Genomic DNA, 17,489 nt, shown 5'->3' with positions numbered 1-17,489 from the left:
AATAAACAGATAGTGTCATTGACATTGTAATGGTTACACAAGAACAACTATGAATATGTAAATACAATCAATAGATAAAAACTCCTTTCTATCTGTATGCACGTTTGTGTATATCACACCCTGTAGCCGTGGGCTGTTTGTCTGTGTCTTGGTGAGGGCACTGAGGATACCCTCAGGGGAAATGTCTACTCTGGACAGGATACTGGCCAGTGGATTGGATGCAGGAGTTCCGCCAGGTGCCACAAGAGGAGTTTTGGATGAAGGGGTGTGGCTAGATGGTGTAGTGGGTGTTCCTGGTGAGGGGCGGGACACAGGACTTACACCTTCAGTGGAAAGAGGAAAAAGCAGGGGGGGAAAAAAAAAAAAAACGTGGAAGAAAAGACGTGGGTGGACAAGTCCATGCAAAGGAGGATACAACAGACACAGAACACAACACGGTAAAATTCCCATGTAAGTAATAGTTGTTATGTAGTATCGACAGTTTGACACCATATGGCAGCATTATCTATAAAAGTGTAAAAGTATGGAAATTTGATTTTTTTCCAAACTACTGATGCAATATTGTACTTTTTCTGGTGTTCACTTTGAATGTAAAGGAGAATAAAGCAGAAAGTTGGTGCCTTCAGCATCTTAGTGGAGACAAATCCAGGGGAATTTATTTTTCTTTTCAAGAAAACTTCATATAGTAAGCAATGAAAGTGGCTTACCCGTGTTCTTCATCACATTAGTGATGCTGCTGAGGATGGAGCTGATCTTTCCAAGATCCACATTTGCCAAATTCACCTGCAGAGGGGCGGGGCTTGCAGGAACAGGTGTTGTAGGGGTAGGTGCAGAAGACGGTGGCGTCTGACTGGCTGCAGGCTCAGGCGTCGGCTTTGTGGGAGGGGCTAAAGCAGAGGCGGCCATAATATGAGAAGACCTGGCTGCTGTTGAGTTGGTCACCTTTGAAGCTGCCACTGTGGATGTTTTTTCTTTTTTTTCTTCAACTAAAAGATAGTAAAAGTGTAAAATACAACACTTGATAAGACTTAATGAAAGCTCCAGGTAAAACCATGAAATCAAAGAAGATGGATTCCAGTATTTTCTTCTTACCGATAATGCCCATGTTTGTGGCGTCCTCCTCTTCAGACAGGTCCATGTCCTCCACGTCTCTGTTGTCCTTCTGCTCTCCAGCTCTTGCTCCCTCTCGGTCTACACTGCTCTGGCCTGCTCTGGCGCCCAGGCCATGGAAGGGTGACTCCGAGCCTGTGGGCGAGGGGGCATCCTCAGAGGGCGAGGGAATAGGGGAGTCATCCAAGTCTGGCAGCGTGGCCTTTATGGCGTCCAGTTTACGCTTCAGATTAGATACCCGATTAGCGAAGGTCTTGTAGGCCTGAATGGATACAGGAACACTTGAAGTGCACTGCAATATTACTTTGTTTAAATAACCGACACTACATATAAAAATACTGACTTACATTGGTGACGATCTTGACCTCTTTGTACTGCATTTCATAGAAGACTTCTGCATTCTCCAGAGCTTCAAGTAGAGGGGGTCCTGCTTGCATCTGCCCCTCCAGAAACTTTACAAACTCCTGCAGCTTCATGCTGCCCTCCTCAAAGTCCTTAGAAAACTTATTCCCCCCTGCCTTATCTACAGCGGGTCATATAGGAAGAGAGAAAGAAAGAAAAAGAATAGTGATTGTGGAGAATTCTCCAAAAATTGAAACTGAAACTTATATAAAGCAGTAAAGTTCTAAATCACCTTTAAGCCTCTTGAGGGCCTCTGTGCTGCAGACATCCACTCTGAGAGTGGCCAGCTGCTTTTCTCTTAGCTCACTCTCTTCCAGTGAGCGCTTAAAGGTCCCCAAACGCTCGATCAAGGCATGTGGCTAAAAGAAGAAAAGCAGTATTAAATAATGATTAATAATATAAAGGGACAAAAAGTCATATCAATATTGGTGCTTTGGTATGACAGATACCTACCGCAAACTCAGCCACAATCTTTGACTTGAGGGCAGTTTTGGGGTTAACTAGATATGAGAGGAAGGGGAAAAGCAAAAAAAAAAACGAAAAACAAACACTGGTGAGAAATCTATTTTATTTGGAAAGACCAGGGTTCCTTACCATTCCATAGCTGGCCCTATATTATTTTATATTTATAATTTTATATTACTTGGTACTGTATATATGAAATCAATTAAGCAAACTACATTTCTATATGAATATTGCTTAAGTAATACACAATGCTTTTTACTCACTCCTGTCCAATCAATAATAAACATTCTCTCAACTGAACTTAAATCACATTTAAAAGCTTAAAAGATTTAAAATCATATTTAAGAATCACAGATTAACACAATCACAAGTCCCTGGCTGGCGACCTTGCAGTTGGAGTTTGTCCTGGTGGACGAGAGGGTCGCCTCAATGCGAATTAAAATTGCAGAGAGAGGAAAACTCTGACTTGTGTGTGCCTATGCACCAAACAACAGGTCAGAGTATTCGGCCTTCTTGGAGCGAGTGGGCGGGCTTCTGGAAAGGGTCTTGCCTACAGACTCCAGAGTCTTACTGGGAGACTCAATGCTCACGCTGGCAATGATTGGTAGACGAGGAGAGGCGTGACTGGGAAGAACGGCTTGCCCGACCTAAACCTGAATGGTGAATTGTTATTGGACCTCTACGCCAGGCATGGATTGTCCATAACAAACACCAAGTTCGAACACAAGGATGTTCATAAGTGTACATGGTACCAGAGCTCCTTGGGTCAAAGGTCAATGATCGACTTTGTTGTCGTTTCATCTGACTTGGGACCATATGTTCTGGACACTCGGGTGCTGAGCCGTCAACTGAACACCATCTGGTGGCGAGTTGGATCAGATGACAGGGAAGTCTGATGGTCAGACCCAGAATAGTGAGGGTGTGCTGGGAACGACTGTTGGAAGCCCCTGTTCGGAATGATTTCAACTCCCACCTCCGGGAGAGCTTTTCTCGGAGGAGGTAGGGGACATGGAGTCTGAATGGACCCTGTTCAAAACCTCCATCGTGGAAGCTGCCAGGCATAGCTGTGGCCAAAAGCTTGTGGGTGCCTGTCGGGGCAGTAACCCAAGAACCTCCTGGTGGACACCGGTGGTGAGGGAGGGCATCAAGCTGAATAAAGAGGCCTTTAGGGACTGGATGGCCTGAAGGACTCCCGATTCAGCAGACAATTACCGACAGGCAAAAAAGGTGGGAGCCACAACAGTGACAGAAGCAAATCCAGGGCATGGGAGGAGTCTGGTGAGGCCATGGAAAAAGACTGTTGGTCTCAAAGAGGTTCTGGACAACTGTCTGGCGACTCAGGAGTGGTCGGGGTGGCTGCGCCCAAGCTGTATTCGGCAAGGGTGGAGAAACTCTGACCTCAAATGAGGATATTGTCCGTCAGTGGATGGAGCACTTTGAGGAACTCCTTAATCCGGGAGACGTGCCTCCCTCACTGAAGTCAGGGCCAGAGGCTTCTGGTGTGTCAAGTTCCATTTCCCTGGTGGAGGTCACTGAAGTAGTTGGTAAGCTCCTCAGTGGCAAGGCACCAGGGGTGGATGAGATTCGTCCAGAGATGCTTAAGGCTCTGAATATTGTGGAGCTGTCGTGGCCAACATGCCTCTGCAATATTGCATGGACCTCAGATTGTTAATTGTTAAGATGGGAGTTTGCCAACCCAGTCTCCATGCGTTTTGTGGACTTGGAGAAGGCTTTTGACCATGTTCCTCAAGATATCTTGTGGGAGGTCCTCCAGGAGTATGGGATGCCGGGGCTATTACTCCAGGCCATCCAATCTCTGTACTCCCGGAGCGAGAGCTGTATTCGTATGCTTGGCATTAAGTCAGACTCTTTCAGTGTTAGCATTGGACTCCACCAGGGCTGTGCCCTGTCTCCACTCCTCTTCATGATATTCATGGACAGAGTGTCAGGGCATAGCAGGGGTAAGGAGGGCATTGTGTGTGGAGGCTGGAGGGTGGTGTCTCTGCTATTTGCAGATGATGATGTTCTTTTGGCTGAATCACATGCATGCCTCCAGCACTTGCTGGAGTGGTTTGCAGCTGAGTGTGAAACGGTTGGTATGCAGATCAGTACCTCCAAGTCTGAGTCCATGGTCTTAGTCTGGAAAAGGATGGCGTGTCCACCCCAGGTAAGGGGAAAGGACCTGCCCTAGGTGGAGGAGTTCAAGTGTCTTGGGATCTTGTTCATGAGTGATAGGAAACGGGATCGTGAGATCGGACGCAGGCTGGGACAGGTGGCAGCAGTAATGCAGTCACTGTATCGGACTGTAGTGGTGAAGAGGGAGCTGAGCCAAAAGGCGAAGCTCTCTGTTTACTAGTCAGTCTACATCCCGACCCTGACCTATGGTCATGAGCTGTGGGTAATGACAAGGAATGAGAATGCGAATACAAGCGGCAGAAATGAGCTGGAGGATGGTGCACTACTATTTGATATAGTGAGGAGCTCGGTCGTCCGGGAGGAGCTCAGAGTAGAGTCGCTACTCCTCCGTATTTAGAGGAGCCAGCTGAGGTGGTTCGGGCATCTGATGTGGATGCCCCCTGGACACCTCCCGATGGGGACAAGACCGGGACAAGACCCTGAGGTCGTCCTAGGACCCGCTGGAGGGATTACATCTCCAAGTTGGTCTGGGAGCGGCTTGGGGTCCCCAGGAATGAGCTGAAGAAAGTTGCAGTGGACAGGGTCGTCTGGGATTCTCTGCTCTCTCAACTGCTACTGCAACCCTATCTGGACTAGCGGTTAACGATAATGATATTAACACAAAATTCCAGAATTGAACAAAACAGAATTGTTTGCCTGTTAATCATCCTGACTAGTCCAGTAACCTAAAATCACTAAGAATGTTTTTTCAGTCAGTCAGGACTAGAACAGTTTTGCTGTTTCTGCTGCTGTGAACTATAGCTTGTAGTTACCAGAAGGCGGTGGTGGCTGTTCCTTTTTCTGTAGAGTGGCCTTCAGCTCTGTGATCAGTTCATCTGGATAAATGCTCCTCTCCTGCCAAATACTGAATATTCTCTCCACTGACTTGCGCACTTTAGCATCCCTACAACATACAAACAGTTAAAAAATGCAACACTGAAAGGTTCAGCCGATTAAAGGCTCACAGACATGAACAAGGATCAAAAATGATCTTTGTGAAGAATACTTCCTCTAAATTGTCTCATCTTCATTCACACTCACACAGTAGGGCTGCACAAAATATGATACCTCAATCATATTGCTAAAAATTGCAAATATGAAACATTACCCTGCTGTGTTGGGAGCAGAGTGGTACAAAGCTTTAACCCTAACTGACTTAGTCTTCACATTATTGCCTTTAGAAGTCCTTGATTGGCTGAGCTGAGCATTAGATGGGAGCTGAAGTTTTTACCTTTCTAGGAAGTAGTCAGTTCATTGATTCTATTACAGGTTGAGAGAAATAACTGAATTAGTGAATTAATGAATTACTTTTTTAATTAACTACCCCATCACTCTTATCCTGATGTGACATGGCTAAGAACTTGCTTGCATTATTTCCTTTCATTTGGATCATGTGAAGGCTTTGATTCATCCAAACACCTAAAGAATGCTCGTGATGTGTCAAGTGTTTCACAGCTCAGAATAAAACTGAGTTACTTGTTAGAGGCACATTTGCATATTGTATACTTCAGCAATAGGAATATGGCAAAAATGAACAGCAAATATCATAAGCACATATTTAAAAAAAAAAAAAAAAAAAAAAAGAGAGAGACAAACATTAGGGAAGATGCTCACCTGACCAGCAGGGCGGCATCTGGTAGGATGTCGGCGAAAGCGCTGCGGTAAGCGATAGCGTTTTTCCTCTTGCAGTTCTGAATGACATCATTAGCGAGGTAGAAGAGGTTCAGCCTGTGACTGGGCTCCGCTGTACACAGAGGAAGAAGAGTTATTCAACACTCATGTTTTAAAGAAGAAACACTGGTAGGTCAATGTGTACTGTTACCTTTGTAATTGGGTGGATAGTGTAACTGCAGCAACACCACACGTGGCACTCATGCAAAAGAGGCAAGAAGGTTTCTTAAATGTAAGTTTTAGGGTGATAAAAAAAAATTATATATATATATATATATATATATATACACACACACACACACACACACACACACACACACACACACACACACACACACACACACATATATATATATATATATATATATATATATAAAAAAAATCTTTAAAAATGTATACTGTTTTCTATAATGTCAAAAAACGGCCCATGACCACTATCACATTCTAATATTACACTAAAATTAAGAATGACAAAATCCAGTTTATGTTTATCTTTTTTTTTTCTGCGCATGATCATGGCTGTTATATGTACCCATGTTGTGGCTCACAGGTTTGGGAACTTATGTAATAACCTGTGGTTTTTATTTTTTAAATTTATGGTGAACAAAAAGGCCAGTAAGGCATGCCATTGATTGCACATTGCGCATATATCTCCACTTAGTTATTAACAACACTACAACACAAAGCAGCTTTACAAACACATAACCCAAATGTTGACAGCAAAGCACTAATCATGGCATGCTACAAACTAGGGCTTGGCAATATGACAATTACCGTCATCATGATAAACTGTCACAATATGCTTTACTGAGAGCATCAGGATTTAATCAGCACCTCCCAACTGTATGCTTGATTACAAAATAAGTATAATTAGTCTTGTTAGTTGTATTTTGTGCAATGCAGTGTGAGAAACACTGAATACAAACCACTGCATTCATAATTTGTCACAGCATTTTTTTTAAAGGCATGGCCTGGTCTGTTCCTACTCAGCTGATGTCAGGAAGAAAAAAAAAACTTAAATAAAAAAATTGTAATTGTGCCAACACAGAATTCTAAAAGGCTACAATCACCGAGCAAAACAAACTAATTTGAATATTCCACTAATAAGGACTCTCTCTTAACTACAGGTAGTAAAAGATACTTCATTCATGCACACGAAGCGATATTTTCTCGCACGTCTCTCCAGAATGTGTGAGAAGGGGCTGGAGTGAAACACTTCTCCAAGGCAGTCTTTCACGCAAATAATAAATGAAGAGTAAACTCCAAGTGTAGGAGTGCAAATATACACAATGGTTCCAGGCTGGAAATGTGGAAATAGGATTAGGTTTCTGACATTATGCCCCCCACTCACTTCTGATCACCTCCTAAGTTAGGCAGGGATTAGCAGTTGTCCTCAGGTGTTCCTTAGCAGCCTAAAAGTTTTGGTTTATCCCAACTCCCAACACATAGGGATAGAGCAAAAAAGTGGACTGTCTAGGTGGCACTGAGGACAGGTTTGAGAACCACTGTTTAAAACAGAAAAGCATCTTTAACAAATCATTTCTCTCCATGACTGTTGACCACCAACAACCTACAGACAAGCAACTTCACAGTCACTAAACACATGGCACTAATTTATAAGCACTGTAAATCAACAGTATGTGTTTTCAGAAGTTACTTGTTGATAAACATTTTTTATAAGCTTTGATGTATTTTACAGGAATCCGAGGTGCTGTGAAAGAGGTGCAGATGAGCAAATACAGTGTAGTAGCGCCAATTCAAGATTTGCTCTTTACATTCAGAAGATTTATATGTATTAAATAATAATTCTATATTATTATAATTTATTAACAAGTACTGGCATACACTGAAATGAAAAATGAAATGAAATGACTCCTCTGCCTTTAACCCATCCTATACAACAGGAGCAGCGGACAGCCGCAGTGCAGCATCTGGAGACCAGCTCCAGTTCCAAATTCCATCAGCTTTAAGCCCAAGACTATAATCTTTTACAACGTGAACCTACCAAAGGTAATGTTACTGTATAAACAGTGGATACAAGGAGCTTCATCACAGCAGCTGGACAACAGACACCATCTAAGCAAAGTTTTCAAGCCGCTAGAATGGTCTCAGCAAGCAGGTCTTTTTTTTTTTTTTTTTTAAACTTGTGGCATTTTGCTGCTCGATGCTATGTTACACTGAGCAAGTGTCCCACCCCACTGAATGACCACTCACTCAACTAACCCTCACACTTTTACTGCAATCCTTCACTTTAGTGCTTGGCAAACTAAATACAATCCAATATTACATTACTTTCAAAATATACCACAATATCAGAATCATATGATGCATTTTTGTATGAACAAAGCAAATGAACCCAGACCACTTGGAACCAATCAGAACTCTGAATCCAGATTATCGCACCAAACCCTGCTGCTGAACCATGCATATCTTAGAATATGATCTCAGGAACCCCAAAGCTCTCATCCTCTTTTCAGATTTCCATCTCACCAGTCCATTATTAATAGAGAAAGGTGTCTACATACCATGGCACTCCATGCTAACAGCTTTTTAAATCAGTAATAGTAACAAGCTAATAAGAAGAAAAACCAAGCAAAAGCAAATGCCTACCAAGTGATTTTTATGAATAACCTTCATCTAGCGGCAGTTGCTTCAGCATCCACAGAGAGCCTTGAGTAACATGGTGAGTTTAGTCAACATAAATGCAATTGTGTGCAGACTTTAAGAAGACCGGCAGCAAGTATAGGATCAACATACTTCCGTCACTTGCTATGATCATGGAAATATCAATAGGACCGCAGTAGCAAGATGACTAAATGACAAGATATAAAGACAGTCAAACTCAAAACCCTCAAAAACATCCTGCTTGCAAATCCATTTGTGCCAGCGAAAATTCTCTTTTCACATACTGTAATTTTATGCCAATGGTGTTTGAAGGAAACACGGTCTAAAAAATTTTAAAGTTGATGTTTTTGGCTCAAATGTGGCAAAACATCAGCACTGAGAAGACCTGCAACGATGACTAATCAACAAATGCTCATATAGAGAAAGCTTATGAATTACACACATGATGGCTACAACATGGCATTAAATATCAGGAAAGTAAAAGATCTTTTAGTGAAATTCTGTAGAAAAACTGTGCTAAGATTAAAAGTTGAGCGAAATTTAGTTGCGATTAAGAAAAATTACCAAAAGGTGTTTATTAAATATACAGACAGACGACATGCAAAAGCAACATGTATGTCTTAAAGGGAAATTTGGCTAACTTTTAAAATGTCAAAAGGGCCAAGTTGTCAGACCTTTGAAGGGAAAAAAGGCCCTATAGGGTCAGTTGGCCCGTACTCACCTTATGTTGGCATGTATGTGCATCAATTATAGCGTTACCATGTTTTTTAATATCAGACATGCTGGTGTTGTAAATCTGTATGAGGAACATCTGTCCTCCCTCCACTGCCAACATTTAAACGCAGCATATCGACATATGTCTGACGTATATACACATCATTTTGTTTAATTTAGAAGCCATCCATCTTTGACAGCCATATTTGATTCTGAAGTGACCAAAAAAAAAAACCCATATCATTTCTAATTATTCATTGAGGAGGTGACAGAAGAGACAACGGTACAGAGAAACAAGCCACATTTCCACTATTATATATATTAATTTTGTACCAAAAGTTTCAAACTAAATATCCAAAATCCAAAAATGTTACAAATAACATGTTACATCAAAACGACCTTTTCGAATAGATTACTATTAATTTTCATATAAATTACTCATTTTTCCAGTCTTTGCTTTCATTTTCTTTAGTTAAAATATTTTTGTTTGTTTCTTAAATCTTTCTTTTGGTTCTGACATTTCATAAGGGGGTGGGACTCCTCAGAGGGCGATCACCTGTACTCTATATTGGTGAAATGACTAACAGGGCCCTGCTCTGTGTACAAATTTATATATATATATATATATATATATATATATATATATATATATATATATATATATATAAATAAATAAATAAATAAATAAATAAATAAATAAGTATGTATGTATGTATGTATGTATGTATGTGTATATATATATATATATATATATATATATATATATATATATATATATATATATATATATTGGAACCTGCAGTATTAGGCCTACCAGTGCCAACCTTTTGGGTCTGCAGATGCTAGTGCTAACAAGCTTTGCAGTAGCAGAGGGCAGTATGGGCAAAAAGCATATTTAACAACTGAAGTAAATCTAAAATATTTCATTGGGTAAATTGGCAAAAACAGAAATTAACAATGTATAGATGGACCGTTTTCTAACCCTAATGAGATAAATGCCAGTATGTAAAGCCCACAGTGGCTTCAAGCCCAATAGAAACGGTGCAGAGGTGAGGTAATCAGTGAGTTTTGCACCGTTTTGTCGCATGTCTATTTATTTGCATACCAGTATAATTGTACAGACAACTAATATCTTTAGAAGAATTTCAATCAGTATATTCGATAAGCAGGTATACTGTCCTTTAATATCTAGCAGTGTTTGCTAAAGAGCCAACCAGGCAAACTTTCTGCTTTTTCATCAGTGTCTCCTAACCCTGCTTCTGACATACATCTCCAGATGGTTTCAGCTGTTCCTCATCTTAAAACACCTGATGAAGCTATTTAACTGATATCTGAGCCATTCATGAACCAATCGGGTGTCTGAGGCATGAAATCTGCAGTACTATGTCGAGAGAAATAACATACCACTGGCTAAACACAGCGAAGGGTGGAAAATACCTCAGATTACTGCCAGACAAGTTATGGCTGATGTAAGATAGTTGGAAGATGGTAATGTTTACATAAAGCCAACATGTCTTTGTTGTTCTGGGGGTGAAGACTTCTGTCAGTCTTTTCTTGTTTCTACCAACAGAATCTCTGTGTCGGTCACTGAAACAGGCTTCTTTTCTCAGCATGTCAGTTTACAGACTGTCTAATGTCAGAATGTCCATCTTTACATTAACACGGTAAACTAACGTTAGATATTTAAGCAGTAGAGTTTCATCACCAGGAAGGCTCAATCAGTTAGTCATAGAGGAAACTGCTAGGCTAGTTAGCACTAACATCTGCAAACTTGAAAGGTGTTGTGGGTTATTCTGTTCTTTGGAACTGATTTTTCAGTCCTGTTCCCGCAAGATTTCATTCCGCTCCTGCAGAAAATCGAAATTATTTATCCCAGTCCCACCCGCAACCAAAACGTTTTTACCCTCTCCCACCTGTACAGTTCCGTCAAAGCGAACTCACATCGAATATCTGACAGTCGATTCACAAATACATAAATAATGCTAAAATAACACAGCAGTCATGGTCATCACACTCACTGTGAAGTAACTACACCAAACATCATTTATTAGCAAAAAAAAAAAAAACACAAAGCAGGAATTAAATGACAGAATGGTTATTTCTGGTGTTTTGCTGGACTGTGGCTGCAGTCTGTCGCTGTGGGATTGAAGGCTCTCTATAAGCTACAAGAATGTGTGTGTTCTTTAGAATGACTTCATTCATTTTAGTTGTTTTATTGCTATCCTTTTACACCATTTATACGATTCGGTGATCATTCTACTTCATTTGGGCTATTCAGTAATTTGTGGGATTTCTCTTCACGGCTACTTTCGCCTGCTCCTGCCTGCAGTGGCTGGTTTGCCGCCTGTTCCCACGTGCAACACTGAAAGTTTGACTTAACTCTCATTATTTATATATATAACCACTACAGTTACACAATAATCATTAACATGTGGGAACCCTGAAATGACTGGTAATGAAATGTTGCTGTGGGACAATAAAGAGGTTTTGACTAATGAGTGGCAGAAAAACTTTTGCTTTCCGCAGTCAAAGTTAAAGTATTTATAACAGAGACCACAAGAACTGTTTTAACCACAAACGACACGGCTGAGGTCATGACCTCCCTGCACATGCATACTCAATCTACTCAACCACAACAGTAGTTTCTCAGCAGAAGCACATATTACTTTAGTAATCCTAGTTATTATAACCAGAGTTTTTTTTCTAGCCAGCAAAACACAAGACAAAATTAATGTGGGCATGGGTTGAATTAAAATGACCTGCTGCATAAAAGCTGACCAAAGTGAGCTAAAAGGTGATTTGAAGATCATCCTGCAGAACAGTCTGCGGTACAAACAGCTTTTAAAATCACTATCCTGAAAAATAAATCATCAATCACTTAAATATTATATCCATATGCTGTCATTTTGTCCTAAAGGAACTTTAAACACACATGAAAGAAATGTCTGGAAAATGTTCAAGGTGTCATAGTATCGCCCACCTTTCAGGTGAATGAATATGTGAATGAATGCATGATCAAAGCAGACAGGCATGTAACCAGCACTCAGTCACACACCTCCTACACATTCAACTTTCTCAGCAGTTTAACGTGGAAAAATGTTAACCACTATAACCCTGAGAGCATCAGTTCATCAAGCCCAACACACAAAAACATGCTAAACCACCTACTTAATGCAGGTCAACTGCAAGTTACAGAAATATTGAAAACATATGGTCACTCTTGCCATCCTAAATCACACAGTTAAAGCGTTTGCTGCTCCCATTCAGAGTTTGCGCACAGAACGCCAGTTTTACTGCAGCTGGAGACAAACAGCAGCACAACAACCACACCACATGCTCAAACTGGTGGAGTGCAATGCATATGATGAAAGCTTATAATTTTTGTACAATATGCTGTAGAGAGAGCGTGTTGACTGCCTGCCTTTTAGCTTTGGTGCACAGTGTTAGCAGCAGTGTTTCGTTTCTCAGTGTGTTTGCTCAGTACTCGGCATGCAGTGTGTCATTTTCAATCAAACAGACTGGGAATTGCTCATGGACAGAGCTGTCTGCAGAGGCCCCGTTTCACACACGGCACAGACATACTACCTTCATGCATCCAATGGTCTACTCACTACTTAGTCACCAAAGAGCAAGATTTCTGAAATCACACAGCGTACAGCTCGCTTCATACAACAATTTGTTCCGGCCACGCAAGCTGATTGGTTGAGAGGCATTCTAACCGTGCTGATATTTCGCCATGACATCACAGGTTTTTCACAAACACTATCACCCTGCTGAGATGCTGTTGCTAAGCAACAACTGACAGCTGTAGATGCTCAAACCATTTGAACATTTTTACTTCTTACTTTGCGCAGAAACAAAAAATAGATGCTTTTAAAATGACATGTGACTGACAGCTGATTTAGTCATACTCTGAAGATGAGACTACAACTGACAGTTTGGGAATTTAGTGACCTGTGTAAGGAGCTGCTGGAGAAAGAACTGCTAGCTGTTCAGCGAGTGAGTGTAGCTTGTTACTCTGAGGTCGCAATTTATTTATTTAACTTTTGTAAAAGCAATAGAACACACGATTCATGAAACTGGTCATACCATGAAAAAGGACGTGTGGAATATGTATGAGCAGGTCCTTTGCTTTTTCCAAAATGAGCAAACTGTTACAGTATGCAGGATTTGGAAAAGCAAAAGGAGGACAGAAGGACAAGGAAGGAGTTTCTCCACCTCACTTCAGGAGCTTAAGCGCTGCCTTAAAGCTCAGATCTCCATAACTCAGTCCAAACTGATTTTGGAGATGAAGCTCTACCTAAGACGAAGCACAAACTGGATGAATGTCTTCAAGTGCAATCTCCTTCATTCCTCACAGATTGAGCAAACAGTACATGGCTACTGCATATGTTGGACACGTGAACATAGTGTGAGGTACCAGAATGGAATTGCTGCACCATTTAAGGCGGAACAGGAAAATTCCAAGAAGCTGGCAAATTGGAAGCTTCAGCTTCGTCATTTAGGTATAATAAGTTAAATGCTATAGTTTAACTGCTCATTAACGTTAGTTGTTTTCTACTAATAAGCACTGCATTAGCTTTGTGGGTAACCCATGTTAGCAATGAACAGCGTTATAAGCTGCTGTAAGCGATGTTGACACAAATTTGTTTAGAAGAAGTGACAAGCTAGGGAGAAAAGATAACACCGCTGTTTCTTTACTCGCTAGAACTGCCACAGCGTTTCATAAATAAATCAACTATTCAATATGTCAACAGCTTAGCCTACACCATTCAAGTGCCGTAACATTAAATGTTGGCTAATAGTGATGCTTGCCTGACAGTACCGGCCTTTACAGTACTGCAGCAAAAGCAGGCATCACTTACATTAATGTTGCCAGGCTTATTTAGTCTAAGAGGAGAAATGATGGGGATTTTTAAGTTATTATTTACAAAATACCCAACACTACCACTCCTAACATGGTTGAAGGATGCGTCTTCCGTCTGTCCATTTCTTTTTGCCATATTTTGGCAGCTATTGATGCTAATAAATGCTCATCATTTAAAGTCAGCTACATTTGAATTATATACTGTACCACGTGTGATGTGAATGACAATAAAGCCTTATCTAATATAATCTAACTAATTTGTTACGGCATCAGTGAGGACTAAAAGATGTCTGAAATAAATGGTATCAATGCATCAATCATTTTTACCATACATATGCTAGACTGTCCCAGCAAAATCCAAGAAGAATAATTCAACTGCATGGCTAAATAACAAAACATAAATCATGAACTTGTGCTGGTGATTATTTCATTATTGCAGAAGGAAAACTAAAACAACGCCATGTACAGCAACACAACGTCTGCTGCTCTGGCCTACAAACAGCAACAAACCTTTTAATTGACAAAGAACTAAAAGCTGCATATGCTCTCAGGAACATAAGTCAAGAAAGTTTATCTAGTGTGCACTTATTGCTAGTGAAAGATGGTACAAGCCAACCAACTGGCTTTTTTCTGCCTTGAAACTGATAAAGGCAGAATAGCTTTATAACAGCTTTAAAAAGGTGAATTCCATCTATTTTCCATAACTGCTGCATAAAGAAATGGTTTGGTGTGAAATGCTCCGTTCTAGGGAAGCTGAGTCAGAATTGTTCACAATGGTGGTGATAGGAACCAAACATCTGAAGTGTTTAACATCTAAAAGCACCCAGACAGAAAGTTATTGTATATGGCATCATCATTACTGCGCTGCCTGATGACAGACATTGTTTTAAAATAGTTCTGAAGTATTACTTTGATCTGAAACATTTTCTGTAATCTATATACAGCAGAGGGATGCATGCAGGGTGTTGACGAAATAAAAGAAATTATTAAATAAAATAGCGTTATTGGTACTACATGTTAGAAACGTGAGGACGTGTGCAGGGTCACTGGTGGTTTTGAACAGTAAATAAAAAGGTTATATTTGTGGTATAGACATCATGAGCCCTGGTTTCCATCACCAACACTTTAAAGAAGTCAGTCACTGAGTTTGGGAGAAATTTGCAGAAATTTAAAAAAGAAGGAAAAAAAAAAAAAAAAAAAAAAAAAGTGCCTTAAGTGTTCAAGGCTCAACTCAAAACATTTCAATTTGTCCAGATAACTTCAGAAATTCTCTCTGAATTCACTTAGGGATGTCATGTTTACAACTTGGAATATAAAAAGTTTGCACAAAAATGTGTGTATGCTCTCTTTCATTAGCCACAACACCCTTACGCACTATTCCTGCTCCCTGCTGCCCTTTTTATACTGATTTTCTCATTCTTTTACACCAGTTAAAGGAATTGCTGATTCACCATAGTTGCATTACTCTCAGGGTCCTTACTGACAATTAGACACAGTGGTGCATTGCGGGGATTGTGGTCTTTGTAGTGCTGATGGTTTTTAAAGGCTTTTGGTGGTGCATTAGGCTGATGTAGGACTTCTGGTAAAGCACGTATCCAGAAGCACAGCAGCTACAACATAAATCATTCTCGTTAAAGTAATCATTCTAAGCTGGATCACAGCAAATAAGAGACATTGTTATTTTACTAAACTTTAATTTGCTATTTCCCCACCCTTCAACACACAACTTTAACCTGAAGAGCTGTACAGTCGTCTATAGCTCATGTTAGTTACAGTACTGAATGACAGGGTCGTTCACGACACAAAAGGCAGAAATAAGTACTTAAGGAGAGCTTGCAGTGCTTTTAGGACAGGATGAATGAGGAATGAAGTAAAATGACTACTTAAATACAACTACTTAAATACTTGAAGCCAACCTAAGAACCTGCATAGCATCACATTTGAATCTGTGTATAATATTGATAAGAAAATGACCAAATACTTCAACATAAAATGAGTGCTCTACATTGTATTACAGTAAAACAGCTGCCTTATACTTTCACGTCAACAGAGTCTGCACCTGTAACGGTCTGGTGAAGCATTCATTGTAGTTTGGGTTCATAGGCAGACAGAACCTCATCATTCTAAATGGAATAAGAGCTCTCAGAATTAAGGTTCTCTCTGCACTTGTTCCACTGCAGAAAAGAGAAGGATTTTTCCTAGGATTCTAATGTTGGGGCAAAAGCATCTCCGGGCAACAACAGTGTTTTAGGGTATTACAGATAACTGTACTAATATAAGAGCTAATTAAGGTTTCATCTGCGTTCACTGCAGTTCTGACATATGGTGGATCAATATCTCAAAACCGCAGTGAACACAGAACCCCACAGTTATAAGCCTACAAAATGAGATTGTGGACTCCCCTACTTGATATTGGGCAAGGGACATTAACAGATAATAAGGGACATCGTTAACAGAACAGCACATTTATTCACAGATTCTGTGCTGGACACTGACCCTCCTGTGTCTGACAGAGTTTAAAAGGTCAAACTGAAGGTAGACTGAAGGAGTTTGGCCCATTTAAGGACCCAACCAGCCCCACAGTTCACTAAACTACAACTCGGCTTCATGAAGTACCTCCCAAACTCCCTAAAGCCAAAAAGGTCCCCAAAGAATTTTTTTTCTCTCTCAAATTGACCATGGTTCCCATCAACACCTCTGTAAGGAAAGCTGGAGTTCTAGAAGTTTCTCTACAAATGAGCCATTTCACATCAAACTACTCTGAATGACTGTTCACATCTCAACCACTGAATCAAAAGAAATTGAGAAATCGGTGGATTTCCCCTTTAAACTCACTATAAAGACTAATGCAGAGTTACACGCCAAGCCCTCATAACTAACACTTGCTTGTGATCAGATATCTGCATTTAAGTGGGTTCCGACCATTTTCAGCACCGCTAATGTAACTTCGCGGTGCGCGGTGCTCGCAGGTCGTGTTTCCCTGAATCTTAAACCAGGCCTGAACAGCAGCAGCAGCAGAACAGCAACAATATGCTAGCAGCTACACCAGCACGGACTCACATAAGTGATTAAAGTGCTCGCAGCTCGGCGCTAGAGCTTAAACTGCTTGAACGAGGCTTCATTTCTGCAGGAATAAACGGCAGAAAGGCGAGTCGGAGCGGAGCCTGTGCGAAGCAAAGCAGCGAAAACAAAACACTCACACTTCTTGAGCCACTTCATCCAGTAGCGCACGACCAGGCTGTGGTGCTTCTTGTTCTCGATGCACCAGGAGCTGAGGCCCTGGATGGACTCCATGGTGTTGGTGACGCCCTGGAAGCGGCGGTCCAGCGTGGCCTCCAGCGCGGCCGAGGAGGAGCTGCTGGAGCTGCTGGTGCTGCTGCTGCTGCTGCGGCCATGGCCCGCTTCAGCTCCGGCCGCCATCTTTCCTTCACCTTCCCCACTCAGAGCTCGGCCGCTTCAT

The 17,489-nt window shown here is 41.0% G+C and overlaps 1 protein-coding gene across 2 annotated transcripts in view; it reads right to left on the bottom strand.

Annotated features, from left to right (window-relative positions):
- Positions 1–17,489, bottom strand: part of rprd2b (regulation of nuclear pre-mRNA domain containing 2b) — a 25,820-nt gene extending 8,331 nt beyond the window's left edge. The window contains exons 1-9 of one of the 2 annotated variants that reach the window (XM_017710317.2): positions 17,230–17,489; positions 5,767–5,896; positions 4,926–5,056; positions 1,966–2,012; positions 1,745–1,871; positions 1,458–1,633; positions 1,093–1,372; positions 708–986; positions 120–323 (exon numbers count right to left, since the gene is read on the bottom strand). In XM_017710317.2, the coding sequence (XP_017565806.1) occupies positions 120–323; positions 708–986; positions 1,093–1,372; positions 1,458–1,633; positions 1,745–1,871; positions 1,966–2,012; positions 4,926–5,056; positions 5,767–5,896; positions 17,230–17,449 (1,594 nt within the window). In that variant the 5' untranslated portion in view covers positions 17,450–17,489. The remainder of the gene's footprint in view (positions 1–119; positions 324–707; positions 987–1,092; positions 1,373–1,457; positions 1,634–1,744; positions 1,872–1,965; positions 2,013–4,925; positions 5,057–5,766; positions 5,897–17,229) is intronic. The other variant, XM_037537055.1, reaches the window with a different exon arrangement.

This window comes from Pygocentrus nattereri, chromosome 3, assembly GCF_015220715.1.
Source record: "Pygocentrus nattereri isolate fPygNat1 chromosome 3, fPygNat1.pri, whole genome shotgun sequence".
In the NCBI taxonomy this organism is placed as follows: Eukaryota; Metazoa; Chordata; class Actinopteri; order Characiformes; family Serrasalmidae; genus Pygocentrus; species Pygocentrus nattereri.
Note: the sequence above shows the minus strand (reverse complement) of the source record. Positions and strands in the feature narration are given on the sequence as shown.